Source organism: Plecotus auritus (assembly GCF_963455305.1).
Source record: "Plecotus auritus genome assembly, chromosome: 4".
Classification (NCBI taxonomy): Eukaryota; Metazoa; Chordata; class Mammalia; order Chiroptera; family Vespertilionidae; genus Plecotus; species Plecotus auritus.
In genome coordinates, this window is record NC_137775.1 from 85,057,539 (window position 1) to 85,075,047 (window position 17,509).

The 17,509-nt window shown below is 39.8% G+C and overlaps 1 protein-coding gene across 1 annotated transcript; it reads left to right on the forward strand.

Moving 5' to 3' along the window:
- Nucleotides 1–14,570: 14,570 nt before the first annotated feature.
- On the forward strand, nucleotides 14,571–15,824 carry PGK2 (phosphoglycerate kinase 2; the record flags this gene model as incomplete). The annotated part of the gene is made up of 1 exon (XM_080664670.1): nucleotides 14,571–15,824. One exon carries the CDS (start codon nucleotides 14,571–14,573, stop codon nucleotides 15,822–15,824), a length of 1,254 nt encoding a protein of 417 aa, XP_080520796.1.
- Between the last annotated feature and the right edge of the window lie 1,685 nt (nucleotides 15,825–17,509).

Below are 17,509 nucleotides of genomic sequence, written 5' to 3' on the forward strand. Positions count from 1 at the left end.
TTCCAAGTCATTATACAGTGGTATACTGCACCAGGAAAGTTTACGGCCACAGATAAGACAGTTTTTAGAGAGATCAGACAACAGAGCTGGTCAGGACTTCCAGCTGCGCGTGGCAGGGGTGGGAAAATACAGAAAGGGACCTATGTAATGCATCACAGCGTACTTGGATGCAGCTATCCTTGAGAGAGCCAGATACATTAAAGTTCTAAGCATTTGGCAACCTGGCTGTAACAGACAAGGTTTCCTTACCAGTGAGTGCAATAGTATCCCCTTTGCCAGGAGATCTTATGCCTTGCGTAGGTGTGCGCTGTCAGTCCTATTCCTTTGGTTACATGTAGCATTGATAGAAATATGTCTTTTGGCATGAAGTCATTAAAAGCTGCAAAACCATGTTTTTTTTTTCCTCTGTTCCAGGCTCAGTTACTTAATCCTTCTCAGGGCTTAGAGAAGTCGTTCACATGAAAGGACAATTCTAGGAAATGACCACAAGATGGCAGTATATGTACGTTAGTTAAACTTTTGAGGCCAAGAAAACCGAACTGTAAGATTAATATCCTAAAATTATTTGAAAGAGTAGCTAAATGATTTGCATAATAACTTATAGTTAAAAACAAAACAAAACAAAAAAGACTTCCACACTCCGCTGGCAATAAATAGTAGTCCTTTAAGTGGATGTACAATGAGAAGATGAGAGTGGTGAGGAGTGTAGGTGTCCCCTGCCTGCAAAGTTCTCCCTTTCACCTTATTTGTAGAGCAGCTGTTGCTGCCATCTACCAGATAACATATTTACCTCAGTTTCCTCATTTTCAAATGGAGATAATAGTACCTCCCTTATAGAGTTTCCAGGAGGATAAAGGAAGTGATAGCATACAGAATTTGTAATATCATGGCGTTTTGTGTTCACTATTAATTTTTATTATTCACCATTTTCAATTGAAATGCCTGACACTGTACTTGCTTATAATCAAAACTCCCATTTATTAACTGTGCACATACTACAAGATTTAGCCTTCACAATTGTATATTGCAAGGGGATTTCATTAAAACTTTGGAACACAGTTTGGATGTGAATAACGGGTCACACTTAGAAATGCAGAAACTGAGATACAAGGAGATTAAATAACATGCCCCAAGTAAAACTGCGAATACATGGCTGGAATGGCTTTCTAACCCGGGTCTAAATCCTGGAAGCATTTCCTTCAACTCTTTACTACATTTGAAAGAGCAGCTGTTAATACCAAATTTTGATTTTGTGAATTCTGTGGCTGATACATTACCTTAAATGTTTTTCTTCCAATTAGAATATTTAAGAATAATCTCATTATTTCCGTTTTATTTTATACAATTAAGGATATTGCTAGCCTTGGAGTTTTAGAAAAAAATAAAACAGAATTTTATCATAGAAATTTTAGTAAGACCATGTGCTGGGCTATTACTCTTTCCCTGTAGAATAGGAGTGAAGATGCTGCACAAAATGCCAGAATGTTGTCAGAACAGTGTGCACTCACAGAAGACAATGCAAAGGAGTAGAAAACTATAAATACATATATGTCTATATGATGTGCTCACAAACCACCGGGGATTATTAAGTATCTTGGCAATGATGAATTAAGTCATTCATGCCTTAACCAGAGGCAACATTGCAAGACACACCTCACCAACATTCATTGGGGACCTTTGAAAACAAGGTTTATACTCATAAGTCTTGGTGGATACATGAAATGCCTGGGGCCACACAACAAGGTGATGGGTAGAGAGAGAGAGAGCATGCACCTGGGGTTCTGCCTTTATTGGGGTGAGATGTCTGTAGTTTCACAGGTTTACTCTTTATTGGTAAATTTAAAATGTAAGAGTGGGAATTAAAGTGTGGAAGGGAAAAGCAAGCAGTCAGTCAGTCGAAAGGTCCGTTATCTAGGTCAACCAGTTTTTCTCAGGAGGAAAACTCATGGGAGGGGTGACTTGCCTCTTTATCTAGTTGTGCAGCTAGCTGACATTGTGTTTATTCCAGATGAATGCCTCTGAAGTGGATGCCTCAGTGATCAAAGGCGTAGATAAGGGCAGCTGACATTATAGTCAAAGAAGTTAATTGTCATCTGGTGGGTGTGGCTCAGTGGTTGAGCATCAACCTTTGAACCAGGAAGTTATGGTTTGATTCCCGGTCAGGGCACATGACCAGATTTTGGGCTCAATCCCCAGTAGGGGGCATGCAGGAGGCAACCAATCAATGATTCTCATCATTGATGTTTCTATCTCTTTATCCCTTCCCATTCTTCTAAAATTAATAAAAATGCATTTTAAAATAAAGTTAATTGTCAGATGCCCACACTACAGTTACAAATCAAAAATTACAATAATATTTGAAAAAATATTTTTTAAAATACTAAGTGTACAGTTCAGTAAGTACTTTCACATTTTGGGGCAATCATTACCACCAAACACCTCCAGGATGTTCACCTTTCAAATCTGAAACTGTACCTATTAAAGAGTAACTGCATAATTGGTCTTTCTTCGCCCAGCCCTGGTGACTGCCATTTCAGTCTGTCTCTATGAATTTGACTGCTCTAGGAACTTCAAATAAATAACAATTATTCAATTATTGCCCTATTGTGGTAGATTTATCTCACTTCACAATGTATCTTCAAGATTCATCCATGTTGTAATATATGTCAGAATTTCCTTCCTTTTTAAGGCTGAATAATATTCTACTGTAGATTAAACTACATCTCTGTATTCATTCATCTCAATGGACACTTGGTTTGCTTATGCCTTTTTGTTTGTGTATAATCCTGCTAATGAACATGGGTATATACAAATATCTCTTTGAGTTCCTGCTTCAATTCTTATTTTGTTACTAGAGGCCCAGTGCACGAAATTCGTGCACGAGGGGGTCCCTCAGCCTGGCTTTGCACCCTCTCCCAGTCCAGGAGCCCTCAGGAAATGTCCAACTGCCGTGGAGGTGGGAAAGGCTCCCGCCACCACTGCAGCGCTCACCAGCCATGAGCGCAGCTTCTAGCTGAGCAGCACTCCCTGTGGGAGCACACTGACCACCAGAGGGCAGCTCCTGCATTGAGCGTCTGCCCCCTGGTGGTCAGTGCGTGTCATCGCGACCGGTCGTTCCACTGTTGGGTCGATTTGTATATTAGCCTTTTATTATAAAAGATATATTCAAAAGCATTACCGCTGGATCATAAGGTAATTCCATTTTGTATTTTTGCCATACTGCTGTACTGTTTTTCCCATTGGAAGCACCATTTGACCTTTTCACCAACAGTGTACCAGGGATTCAACTTATCCACATCTCACCAACACTTTTAATTTTCAGTTTTGTTTTGATAATAGTCATCATTATGTGTTTCTCATTGTGTTTTAATTTGCATTTCCCTCATGATTGCATGTGCTTCTTTCATGTGTTTACTGGACATTTATGTGTTTTCTTTGAGAAATGTCTTTCAGCTCTTTCTCATTTTTAAGTGGATGGTTTATTTTTATATTATTGAATAGTGTTAATATATAGGATATTAATGTATAGGATATTAATTCCTTGTCATTATTATGATTGGCAAATATTTTCTCACATTCCATGATTTTCCTTTTAAATCGATTGTGTCCTCTGACACATAAATTTTTTAAATTTGCATGTAGACCAGTTTATCTATTTTTTTCTTGTATTGCCTGTGCTTTGGTTTCCTATTCAACAGCTAATTGCAAAATTCAATGTGATGAAGCCATTCCCTTATGTTTTTCTTCTAATTATGTTCCAGGTGTTAAGTTCAACAGCATCCCTTGTGCCAGGCAAATAATTCCCCCCAAAAGAAGAAAAGCATAATGTCAGTGTGTAGGACCTGATTCAACGGAATTATTTGTTCAAGTCAGAACAAATGTTGATGCAAAACCCATGAATATTCATTTGTTATTTTTATCAGGGATGTACCACAAAAAGAGAATCTCATCAACATTAATCAGAGATAATGCCCCGGAGGTCCTCCTCAAAGAGGTCTGAACTGCAGATTGTATATAATGAGTGTTGCAGGTAGATAAGCCCATGAGGAGATATACATTCCAAGTAGGACGATTACCGGGGTAAACCCCCGGGTATTGACCTACCTGTGGAGATAAGGACAGAAGCAGGAGTGAACACATGCAGAAGTTGGGTTGTAATGTAGTCACAACAGAGGCCTCATCTAAACCCAGGAAGCTCTCAAGTTGAGATGGCTGTTTTAAGTTGTCCCTGGTGGACGAGGCTGCCTAGCATTTACAGCTCCTGCCTACATCTGTATGTTCCAGCTTGTGGGTTGCCCCAGAGAAGGAGTATGCTCATGATGAAGACACTTGCTATTAGTAGAAAGGGCTGTAGGTTAGAGCTGCCCGTGCGAGGACTCCAGTTGCTGAGGAGTAAGTCTGTCAGTGCAGAGAGGGGCCAGGGAAGTGTATCACAGCACCCTGGGCAGGCAGCTCTCTGGGAGTTAGGCAGGTGGGTTTCACTCCTAATCATTTGGAAACCTGGTTACAAGAGGCAAGGTTTCTTTACTAAGGAGTGCGATAATATCCCCACAGCTGAGAGATCTTGTTCTGTAAAATATATTCATCCAGTTAGAAGAAGTCATGAAAAAATCATGTCTTGTCTTGTATGAATAAATTAACTCCTCAAATCATGTTCATACTCGGTGCCAGGCTAATGGGCCGCTTAAATAATCCCATGCTTTAGTAAATTTATGAACATAAAGAGTAATTCCAGAAACTGACCGAAAGATGGCAGCATGCACATATGATGTTACATTTCTTTGGCTGCAGAGAAAAACACTGAAAATCTAAGCTAGTTTATATTCCAAAGATTATTCTAAAGAGCAGTTAAATGATTCTTCATAAAAGCCTAATCTTAAAACATTTTTTTTCACTTTTTTGTTGGCAATGTGTTACACACTGACATGGTGGCAGTATTTCAAGTGTATGTACACGATGAGAGGATGAGAGTGTTTGGGAGTGCTATTTTGTCCCACACTTACTTGCTGAAGAGGTTCTGCCTTTCATCTTACTTGTAGAATAACTGTTGCTGACCTTTACCTGGCAACATGAATGTGCCTCAGTTTTCTCATTTGCAAATGGAGATAATTATAGTGCCTCCCTTATAGAGTTGCCAGGAGAATATATGAGTGAAAATATATACACAATTTGTAACAGATCCTGGTATAGGTTGTGTTAGATATTAATTTTTACTATTCGCCATTTTCAATTGAGAGGCTGGAAAGTATACTTGCTTCTAATAAAAGCTGTTTAAATCTTTGGAACAAACTCAGGTATAAATAAGTCACATGTATACATACGGAAGCTGAAATACAAAGAGATTAAATAACATGTCCAGGATAAAACTTCTAATAAATGCCTGGTGTGGGTTTCTAACCCTGGTCTTATGTGCTGGAAGCACTTCCTTCAAGTCCTTACTACATCTGAAAGCACAGCTACGTCTGAATGTTTTTTACCAAATTTTGATTTTTTAATATGCTTTTCTTCCTCTTCTAACTGGAATATTTAAGGATCATCTTGTCATTTTACTTTTTAGCTCAAATAATTGAGCATATTGCTAGCTTTGGAGTTATAGAAAAATAAACTAGGATTTTATCATGGAAATTTTAATTGTATCACGTGTTTGGTTTTTATGTTACTCTTTTAATGCAGAATTAGAGTGAAGATGTACAAAACGCAGAATGTTGTCAAAGCAGTGTAGGCATGTCTATACGATACAACTTTGTGCTCAAAATCCTCAGGAATTAAGGCAACGAAGGGTAAGTAAGTTAAGTCATCTAGTTTGTATTTGCACTGGTAACCATACGGACAATGAATGTGACCTAACACATGGTTACATCATTTATTTTAATTTTATGCAAATTGACAGATTCCAGATTCTGATTATTAGGTAGGGAAAAAGAATCAAAGTTCTTAAAATTATAAATGTGTAGAGTAATTCAAGGATGACTACATGGACAGCTAGATAGCTCAAAGTTTTTCACTCTAGTAGCTTTCTCCACTAAATCACAATAGCACCAGGTTGCAACAGTTGAGACATATGGTATATGCAACCTTACCTTTGTCCATAAGAGAAATTTTAGGTGCCAAAATAGAGCCCACATCATGGCAACATGTTGACCATATAAATTAGGTGTTCACTCCTAGCTTCCATAAAAGCCATTAGTACTTCCTACACAAGTAAATGTTAAAAACATTTACAAGATTATTTTTTTTATAACACTAGAGGCCCAGTACATGAATTTGTGCACCAGTGGGGTCCCTCAGCCTGGCCTGCAGAATGGGGCCGAAACCGGCTCTCCGACATCCCCTGAGGGATCCCGGATTGTGAGAGGGGGCAGGCCAGGCCAAGGGACCCCACCAGTGCACAATCGGGACAGGGGAGGGACATGGAAGGTTGGCCAGCCCAGGGAGGGACTGTGGGAGGGCTGCAGGGTATGTCCGGCCCATCTCAGTCCTAATCTGCCAGACCCCAGCAGCAAGCTAACCTACCAGTCAGAGCATCTGCCCCCTGGTGGTCAGTGCATGTCACAGCAAGCGGTTGAGTGGCCTTAGCATGTCATTAACATATTATGCTTTGATTGGTTGAATGGATGACCGGATGACCGGACACATAGCATATTAGGCTTTTATTATCTATACTAATAAAGGGGTAATATGCTAATTAGACCAGGAGACCTTCTGGGAGACCTTCCGGACAAAGCCATGGTGGCAGGGCCAAGGCAGAGGCGGTTAGGGGTGATCAGGCCAGGAGGGGAGGGCAATTGGGGATGATCAGGCTGGTGGGGGTGGGGGGCAGTTGGAGGCGATCAGGCTGATAAGGGGTGGCACTTGGGAGCAAGAAGGCTAGCAGCGGGAAGTTGGGGGCAAGCAGGCCGGCAGGCTGAGTAGTTAGGGGCGATCAGGCAGGCAGGCAGGTGAGCAGTCCCGGATTGCAAGAGGGATGTCCCACTGCCAGTATAGGCTGGATCCCACAGGTATAAGGCCTAAATTGGCAGTCAGACATCCCCTGAGGGGTTTCAGATTGGAGAGGATGCAGGCCAGGCTGAGGGACCACCCCCCCATGCACGAATTTTGTGCATCAGGCCACTATACTAGGATAATATAAAAGTACTAATGTAACTTCCATATCTACAGATTTGGGGGTACCTTAGCTTATTGTTATTGAAGATTACTTTCCAGCAACCAAATGGAATAAAATTTAATTATTTTAGGTTTTTTCCAAAACTATCTCCACAAAAGAATTTCTTTATATTGCATGATTTAGCATATGTCATGTGTCAAGTTTTTTTTTAATTTCTCAAATTTATTAGTTGGATATAAGCATATATATGACCTTTCCATTCCTCCATTTTCTGCCTTAAAAATACATAGCAGGAAAAAGTGACTATAAAAGAAAGCATCTTTGGATGATGAAAAAAGGAGATTTGATGGTGTTTCTATAAGCACAGGGAATTAAACTTTCCCTTGTAGGCATTAGCAACATAACAAACCTCATTCCTTAGGTCAGAAAATTGCAAAAAGTACTCTAAAAAGTGTAGGGAAAATATGGAATCATTTATTTCAAGTTTGATAAGCACTCAACCCATCAAAATTCACAAGATATTGTGAACTGCTTCCAACTGCTACCTTATTAACCCATCCTGATCACATTCAACAGCCTGATCTCTGTATGACACATGGGAGAGAGAAAAAGATCAGCGAAAATACTGTATAAGCAACCCAACCTCTCTCCCAAGACTTTGGACTTCCGCTAAAGGCCCCTTCTTTCTTCTGCCCAGAAAATGCAAGAACTAAATAATGTTAGGGTCATATCAACATCCAGCAGGCTTCAGTAGCTACTAAAAGGGACTCTGCTTCCCTGTCTCATTGCTGCATCTCTAGGCCTAGATGAGGAACTAAGAATTAGCATCAATTGCTTAGGTCTAGAACTGCGGCACCCACGGAACAGCTGCAAGCCCCAGAACAACGCTCCCCAATTGGCGCAAACACACGGGTTCAGAGGAGCTCTACACTCCACCACGGAAAGGTCAGATTTCGCCTGGGATAAGCAGAGAGAGAACTACATAACCAGACACCCAGAGAAGAGAGACCATGGGGAGACAAAGAAACAGCCCGCATATGAAAGAAAAGCAGGCATCAGCAGAAAAGGAAGTAAATGGAATGGAGGCAAGCAACCTCCCAGAGAAAGAATTCAGAGAAATGGTCATAAGGTGGCTGAAAAGAATGGAAGACAAATTCGACAATATGAGCAAGAACCAAGAGGAAATGAAGAAGAACCAAGAAGAAATGAAAAATGACATCGCTGCTGTAAAGAACTCAATAGAAAGCATCAAGAGTAGACTAGAAGAAGCAGAGGACCGCATCAGTGAGCTAGAAGACAAGATGGGAAAAAATACCCAAGTAGAGCAACTTCTAGAAAAAAAAAATTAAAAGGCAGGAGGAGAGCCTAAGGGAACTTTGGGACAACACAACACAAAACAACATCCACATAACAGGGGTTCCAGAAGGAAAGGAAGCTGAGCAAGGAATAGAAAACCTATTTGAAGAAATAATGACAGAAAATTTCCCTGATATAGGGAAGAAAAAACCCACACAAATCCAAGAAGCTCACAGAGTCCCAAGCAAAATGAACCCCAAAAGACCGATGCCAAGGCACATTATAATTAAATTGGCAAACACCAACGACAAAGTAAGAATCTTAAAAGCGGCAAGAGAGAGACAGAAAGTTACATACAAAGGAACCCCCATCAGACTAGCAACTGATTTCTCAACAGAAACTCATCAGGCCAGAAGGGAATGGAATGAAATATACAAAGTCATGCAAAGGAAGGGTCTGAATCCAAGAATACTGTACCCAGCAAGGCTGTCAATCAAAATTGAAGGTGAAATCAGGAGCTTCACAGACAAAAAAGGACTAAGGGAATTTATCACCACCAAACCAGCAATGCAAGAAATGCTAAAGGGTCTGCTGTAAAAAACAAAAAAAAAAAAGAAATAGGAAGCGAAGAAGGAACACAGGGGTAAAGAATAGGAATGGAGACAAATAAGTACCTATCAATAATAACTTTAAATGTAAATGGATTAAATGGCCCAATCAAAAGACATAGGATAACGAATTGCATAAGAAAACACGACCCATATATCTGCTGTCTACAAGAAACCCTCCTCAGAAAAAAAGACGCACACAGACTGAGGGTGAAGGGATGGAAAAGGGTTTTCCAGGCAAATGGAACTGAAAAAAAAGCTGGGGTAGCAATACTTATATCTGACAAATTAGATCTCAAAGTGAATGACATAACAAGAGATAAGGAAGGCCACTTCATAATACTAAAGGGAGCAATCCAACAAGAAGAAATAACTCTGGTAAACATATATGCACCCAATAGAGGAGCACCCAAATACATAAAAAAATGCCTGGAGGATATCAAGGGAGAGATTGACAGCAATACAATCATAGTAGGAGACTTTAATACCCCACTATCACCATTGGACAAATCCTCTAAACAAAAAATCAGCAAAGAAACATCAATCCTAAATGACTCACTAGACCAGATGGAATTAATTGACATCTTCAGAACATTTCACCCCAAAGCCACAGAATATACATTCTTCTCAAGTGCACATGGGTCATTTTCAAAGATAGACCATATGTTGGGACATAGGCAAAATCTCTTCAAATTCAAAAAGATAGAAATCATATCAAGCATCTTCTTAGACCACAGTGGCATAAAACTGGAAATCAACTACAATAAAAACAACCCAAAGAAATCAAACACATGGAGACTAAACAGCATGCTATTAAACCATGACTGGGTTACCGGAGAGATAAAAGAAGAAATAAAAAACATCATGGCAACAAATGACAATGAAAACACAACTATCCAAAATCTATGGGACACAGCGAAAGCAGTCTTGAGAGGGAAGTTCATAGCTCTAAAAGCCTATTGCAAAAAAAACCAAGAAACAATGGTAATAAATTACCTAACCCTACAACTCAAAGAGTTAGAAAGAGAGCAACAAGAAAAGCCCAGTGTAAGCAGAAGGAAGGAAATAATAAAGATCAGAGCAGAGATAAACTACATTGAGACCAAAGAAACAATACAAAAGATCAACAAAACCAAGAGCTGGTTCTTTGAAAGGATAAACAAGATTGATGAACCTCTAGCCAGGCTCACCAAGAAGCAAAGAGAGAGGACCCAAATAAACAAGATCAGAAATGAAAGAGGTGAAATAACAACAGATCCCGCCGAAATACAAAGGATTGTTAAAAAATACTACGAACAACTCTATTCCAACAAACTGGACAACCTGGAGGAAATGGACATATTCCAAGAAAAATATAACCTTCCAAAACTCAATCAGGAAGAATCTAAACAGCTCAACATGCCAGTAACTATGGAAGAAATTGAAGCAGTCATCAAAGAGCTTCCGGCAAACAAAAGCCTGGGGCCAGATGGCTTCATAGGAGCGTTTTAGCAAACATTCAAGGAAGAACTAAAACCTATCCTCCTCAGACTATTCCAAAAAATTCAAGAGGAAGGAACACTTCCAAGCTCCTTCTATGAAGCCAGCATCACCCTAATACCAAAACCAGATAAAGACAACACAATGAAGGAGAATTACAGGCCAATATCCCTCATGAATGTAGATGCCAAAATCCTCAACAAAATTCTAGCAAATAGGATCCAGCAGTACATCAGAAAGATCATACACCATGACCAAGTAGGGTTTGTCCCAGGAATGCAAGGATGGTTCAATATCCGCAAATCAATAAATGTGATACATCACATAAACAAATTGAGAGATAAAAATCACATAGTCATATCAATTGATGCAGAAAAAGCATTTGACAAAATCCAACACCCTTTCTTGATAAAAACTCTCAACAAGGTGAGAATAGAAGGATCATACCTCAACATAATAAAAGGTATATATGATAAACCCACAGCTAACATCATACTCAATGGGCAAAAACTAAAACCATTTCCCCTAAGAACAGGAACAAGACAGGGATGCCCACTCTCACCACTCCTGTTTGACATAGTACTGGAAGTATTAGCCACTGCAATTAGACAAGAAGAAGAAATAAAAGGCATCCAAATTGGAAAAGAAGAAGTAAAGCTGTCCTTATTTGCAGATGACATGATATTGTACATAAAAAACCCGAAAGACTCCATCAAAAAACTAACAGACTTAATAAATGAATTCGGCAATGTAGCAGGATACAAAATTAACGCCAAGAAATCTATGGCATTTCTATACACCAACAGTGAACTTACAGAAAGAGAGACTAAAAAAGCAACCCCATTTACCATCGGACCAAAAAAATTAAGATACTTAGGAATAAACCTAACCAAGGAGGTAAAAGACCTATACGCGGAAAACTACAGGACACTGAAAAAAGAGATAGAGGAAGATGTAAACAGATGGAAGAACATACCATGTTCATGGATTGGGAGAATCAACATCATTAAAATGTCCATAGTACCCAAAGCAATCTATAGATTCAATGCACTCCCCATTAAAATACCAACGGCATATTTCACAGACCTAGAAAGAACTCTCCAAAAATTCATCTGGAATAAAAAAAGACCCCGAATAGCCACAGCAATCCTGAGAAAGAAGAATAAAGTAGGTGGGATCTCAATACCAGATTTCAAGCTGTATTACAAAGCCACTGTCCTCAAAACAGCCTGGTACTGGCACAAGAACAGACATATAGATCAATGGAATAGAATAGAGAATCCAGATATCGACCCAAACCAATATGCGCAATTAATATTTGACAAAGGAGGCATGAGCATACAATGGAGTCAAGACAGTCTCTTCAATAAATGGTATTGGGAAAATTGGAGAAATACATGCAAAAAAATGAAACTAGATCACCAACTTACACCATACACAAAAATAAACTCAAAATGGATACAGGACTTAAATATAAGACGGGAAACCATAAAAATACTAGAGGAATCCACAGGCAGCAAAATCTCAGACATATGCCCAAAGAACTTTTTCACTGATAGTGCCCCTAGGGCAATGGAAGCCAAAGAGAAAATAAACAAATGGGACTACATCAAAATAAAAAGCTTTTGCACAGCTAAAGAAACCATCAACAAAACAACAAGAAACCCCACTGTATGGGAGAACATATTTGCAAATGTTATCACTGATAAAGGTTTAATCTCCAACATCTACAGGCAGCTTATACAACTTAATAAAAGGAAGATAAATGATCCAATAAAAAAATGGGCAACGGACCTAAATAGAATCTTTTCGAAAGAAGACAGAAGCAAGGCCAAGAGACACATGAAAACATGCTCAAAGTCACTAATTATCCGAGAGATGCAAATCAAAACAACAATGCGATACCATCTCACACCTGTCAGAATGGCTATCATCAACAAATCAACAAACGACAAGTGTTGGTGAGTATGCGGAGAAAAAGGAAACCTCGTGCACTGCTGGTGGGAATGCAGACTGGTGCAGCCACTGTGGAGAACAGTATGGAGTTTCCTCAAAAAACTGAAAATGGAACTCCCATTTGACCCAGTAATCCCACTCCTAGGAATATATCCTAAGAAACTAGAAACACCAATCAGAAAGGATATATGCACCCCTATGTTCACAGCAGCACAATTTACAATAGCTAAGATTTGGAAACAGCCTAGGTGCCCGTCAGCAGATGACTGGATCAGAAAACCATGGTACATCTACACAATGGAATACTATGCTGCCATAAAAAAGAAGGAATTACTACCATTTATAGGCACCTGGATGGAATTAGAGAACATTATGCTAAGTGAAATAAGACAGTCAATGAAAGAAAAATACCACATGATCTCACTCATTTGGGGATAATGAAAAACATTATAAAATGATGAACAAAAAGATAGATAAAGAGGCAGTAAAGCATCAAACAGACTGTCAAATTACAGCAGTAAGGTTAGGGAGAGGTGGGGGAAATAAGAGATCAACTGAAGGACTTATATGCATGTATATAAGAGTAACCAACGGATGCAAAACATTAGGGGTGAGGGCGTGTATGGGAGTGGGATGGGGGGGGCAATGGTAAGATATATACACATATAATACCTTAATAAAAAAAATTGCTTAGGTCTCTACCTTATTAAAAAACTAGTGATGTCTCCCCAACTTTTTTAGAATATAAATACTCTTAAAGGATGTTCGTATTAAGCTAGCTTATCAGAATTAAATATCCTTGTCTTCCATAATTAATTTATGTAATAACTCTTCTCAGTTTCCCTAGTTAATGCTGGAAGCACAAAGGCATGCCTTCTCACTCCTGGCTTTTCCTTTCCTTAGACCTAACGTTGACTAGAATTCTCTCCCCTCCCATGCCTGTCCCTTTCTCTATGGGAGTGTTATCCTCAATATGTTGTAATTGATGAAACCACATGGCATGTTTTCCAAAGGGGCTTTACCATTTTACATTCCTACCAGCCAATTTCTCCTCATTTTTGTCAACACTTGTTATTGTCTTTTTTATTATTATAGCCATCCTAGTGGGTGATGCCTCAAATAATTTTTGTCAAAGCCTTTATGCTACACATTGAGTTCATTCAACTTAAGGAAACTGACATGTTAACTAATTCCAAAGCCAGTTTTCATTCCTAAATCAATCAGCCATTTATACTTTCTCCAAAAATAAAACCTCTCACTCATTTTCAATTCAAACCGACATTTTCATCCTCATGAAAACCATTCCACTCTTCAGCTCAACTTGTATGTTACACGGGGAGTAAAACAAAGAGAGAAGAAAAAAGGGCCTTCCTCATAACTTTGCAGCCTGAAAACATGTCCCATCATCTTGGGTGTTTCACTGATTCTCTGTTATGATCTTATGGGATTTTCCTGAAGAAGCCACCAAGAGTCTCTCACAAAAGTCTGAGAATGGAAAAAACAAGGTAGTGAAAATATATTATTTCCACCCTCTTACACCATACATAAAGCTAAGGGCTAACACAAGCTATGCTGTCAACAGAAATATTTCTCAAGACAGGAAAAACAGAAGCATACTATATTGCCTTGAGTAAACAAGGTTTCACACACCTATTATTTCAAAAATTTCCTTTCAGTTGGGTCCTGTAAATGTTTTTACACTCAATATAATTAAGACTTAACATTGGTAAGGGTTATGCTTTTCTTTTTCTTTCTTTCTTTTTTTTTTTTAATAAGAGCAATTATCAAAAGGAATATGGAAAAAAAGAAAACCAGCTGGAAGCTTGGACTTCAAGACCTTTTTTATTCCAAGATTTCTCCACCTTCTCAACTGTCACCCAAGCCAGGTCCTGACTAGCCCACAGCGAGGACTATTTGGCTGTTTGATTCTGCGATAAGCAACGTGCTCTAAATCCAGATTGACAAGACCATTGACCAATCACAGAACCAGATTTCCTTTGGCTGTTGCCTGGGAGACACAGTACTAGCAGATAGAGGCGGGCCAAGCAGAGGGGCGTTAGAAACACCACCCACCCAGCCTCCAGCAGTATAAAGTGGTTCTTCAGCACTGTGGTTGTATTGTCAAGATGTCTCTTTCTAAGAAGTTAACTTTGGACAAACTGGATGTGAAAGGCAAACGAGTCATTATGCGAGTAGACTTCAATGTTCCCATGAAGAACAACCAGATTACCAACAACCAGAGAATCAAGGCTTCCGTCCCAAGCATCAAGTTCTGCCTGGATCATGGCGCCAAGTCAGTAGTTCTTATGAGTCACCTAGGTCGACCTGATGGTGTCCCCATGCCTGATAAATACTCCCTGGAGCCTGTTGCTGCTGAGCTTAAATCCTTGCTGGGTAAGGATGTTCTGTTCCTGAAGGACTGTGTGGGCCCAGAAGTGGAGAAAGCCTGTGAAAAACCAGCCACTGGTTCAGTCATCTTGCTGGAGAATTTACGCTTTCATGTGGAGGAAGAAGGGAAGGGCCAAGATCCTGCAGGAAATAAGATTAAAGCTGAACCTCAGAAAATAGAAGCCTTCCGTCAATCACTCTCAAAGCTAGGGGATGTCTATGTCAATGATGCCTTTGGCACTGCTCACCGGGCCCACAGTTCAATGGTGGGAGTGAATCTGCCCCAGAAGGCATCTGGATTCCTGATGAAGAAGGAATTGGAATACTTTGCCAAAGCCTTGGAAAACCCAGAGAGACCCTTTCTGGCTATACTTGGTGGAGCCAAAGTAGCAGACAAGATCCAACTTATCAAAAATATGCTTGATAAGGTCAGTCATATGATTATTGGTGGTGGAATGGCTTATACCTTCCTTAAGGAACTCAACAACATGGAGATTGGTGCTTCCTTGTTTGATGAAGAGGGAGCCAAGATTGTCAAAGATATCATGGACAAAGCCCATAAGAATGGTGTGACCATTACCTTTCCTGTTGACTTTGTCACTGCTGACAAGTTTGAAGAGAATGCTAAGGTTGGCCAAGCCACTGTAGCATCAGGCATACCTGCTGGCTGGATGGGTTTGGACTGTGGTCCTGAGACCAACCAGAAGTATGCTCAAGTTGTAGCCGAAGCCAAGCTAATTGTGTGGAATGGACCCGTAGGGGTATTTGAATGGGATGCCTTTGCTAAGGGAACCAAAGCCCTCATGGATGAAGTTGTGAAAGCCACTTCCAGGGGCTGTATTACCATTATAGGAGGTGGAGACACTGCCACTTGCTGTGCCAAATGGAACACCGAAGATAAAGTCAGCCACGTGAGCACTGGTGGAGGAGCCAGTCTGGAGCTTCTGGAAGGTAAAGTCCTTCCTGGAGTGGATGCCCTCAGCAACCTGTAGCTGACAAAGTATTCCTTCCTATTGTTTCCTGCCCACAGCCTTTGACAAGTTAGTGCTCTTACATCTCAACTCGACTTTTGTTAAAATCTACCTCTGTATCAAGATCCAGGCAAAGGACCAAGCGATGAGCTATCAGGAACTCTTAACATCAGCACAGAAATGCAGTTCAATTTTAGTTCTGTCATGCATTTACCTACTCTTGTAAAGATCTCATTTGAACTTGACCATTGTGATTCATAGGAAGTGGGTTACCTATTAAAGCAAGTTAAATAAGTTGAATCTCTCCTCCCTTTTATTTTAGCCTAGCTCTGTCATTGTTTCACTATTTGAAACATGGGAACAAGACAAAATCTTAATTGCTGAGGAAGGGTGGGGCAGAAGCTGACAGACTATTAAATAATAAAAGTGCTCAAATAAACTGAGAAAAAAATTACATTTAAGAACATGAGTTCCATTAAAGGTCTCCTAAGAGGAAATTTCTTACTAAATAAGGAAAATAAGAAATAAAGCATTCTTATTATACCTATGAAGTTAAAAAGAAGACATTAAGCCTTAAAGAAGGTATGTCTGTGTGTTTGGATACACAAGCATGTACACACATGTTTATTAGAATGGGAATTATAAATCAAATCCAGGTTTCAAATAGAGAAGTAATTGTTTTCTTTTTAAAGCAGATGTTGTTTAATGAATAGATAATATAACTGCTAAATCTAAATGCTGGGATTTTTGAAATGCATAAGAAATATGTATAAAGATAATTTAGCCATGGGGAAAATAGAGGTATAAAATCTCTTCCACATTAGGAAATAGAGTAAGAAAATACAAAGAAATGTGGAAGAAATGAAAATACCTACTGGAGAATATTTTGCCTAATTATGTAGACAGAGCTGTTTGGGGACAATGTTGCTATCAAATTAAGAGTAAAAATGCAGAGTTAATGATCCCACCTGTCATGGCCTATGTCCCATAGCCCCAAATCAATTCTATAAAGTCTTCTGAATAATTGAACTTAAATATAATCTTAGCATACCTAAAACATACCTTATTTCTAAGGACAATATTAATAATGTAATTATAATCCCATGGAAGATGTAGGAGTTAAGGTATAGATTTAAAACAATTAAAAAGAAAACCAAATTTATAGGAGTTGAAACAAGATTATAGCATATTACTTGGTTGAGTATAAGTTTAGTGCACCTAGATAGGCTCTTCATCATGAGGTCATCTAGAGAACCTCATGGTCAAACTAGTGAAACAAACCCATTGCTCTTAATAAGTGAGCTCTCTCTCTGGGTCTGAGGTGTCTGAGCTTTTATTACTTGAGTAGAGGCTTGGTGCACGAAATTTGTGCACTTGGGGTGGGGGGGTCCCTCAGCCTGGCTTGCGCCCTCTCGCAGTCCAGGACCCCTCAGGGATAGGGCCTAAATTGGCAGGCAGACATTCTTCTCGCAGTCCGGGGCTCTCATAGTCCAGGACCCCTCAATCCTTACCGCCCACCTGAAGCAGAGGCAGGAGAGGCTCCCACCTCTGTGGCAGTGCTAAGGAACAGCGAGCCCAGCTTCTGGCTGAGTAGTGCTTCCCCTGTGGGAGCGCACTAACCACCAGGGGGCAGCTCCTGCATGGAGCGTCTGCCCCCTCGTGGTCAGTGCATGTCATACTGACCAGTCGTTCAGCCAGTCATTCCT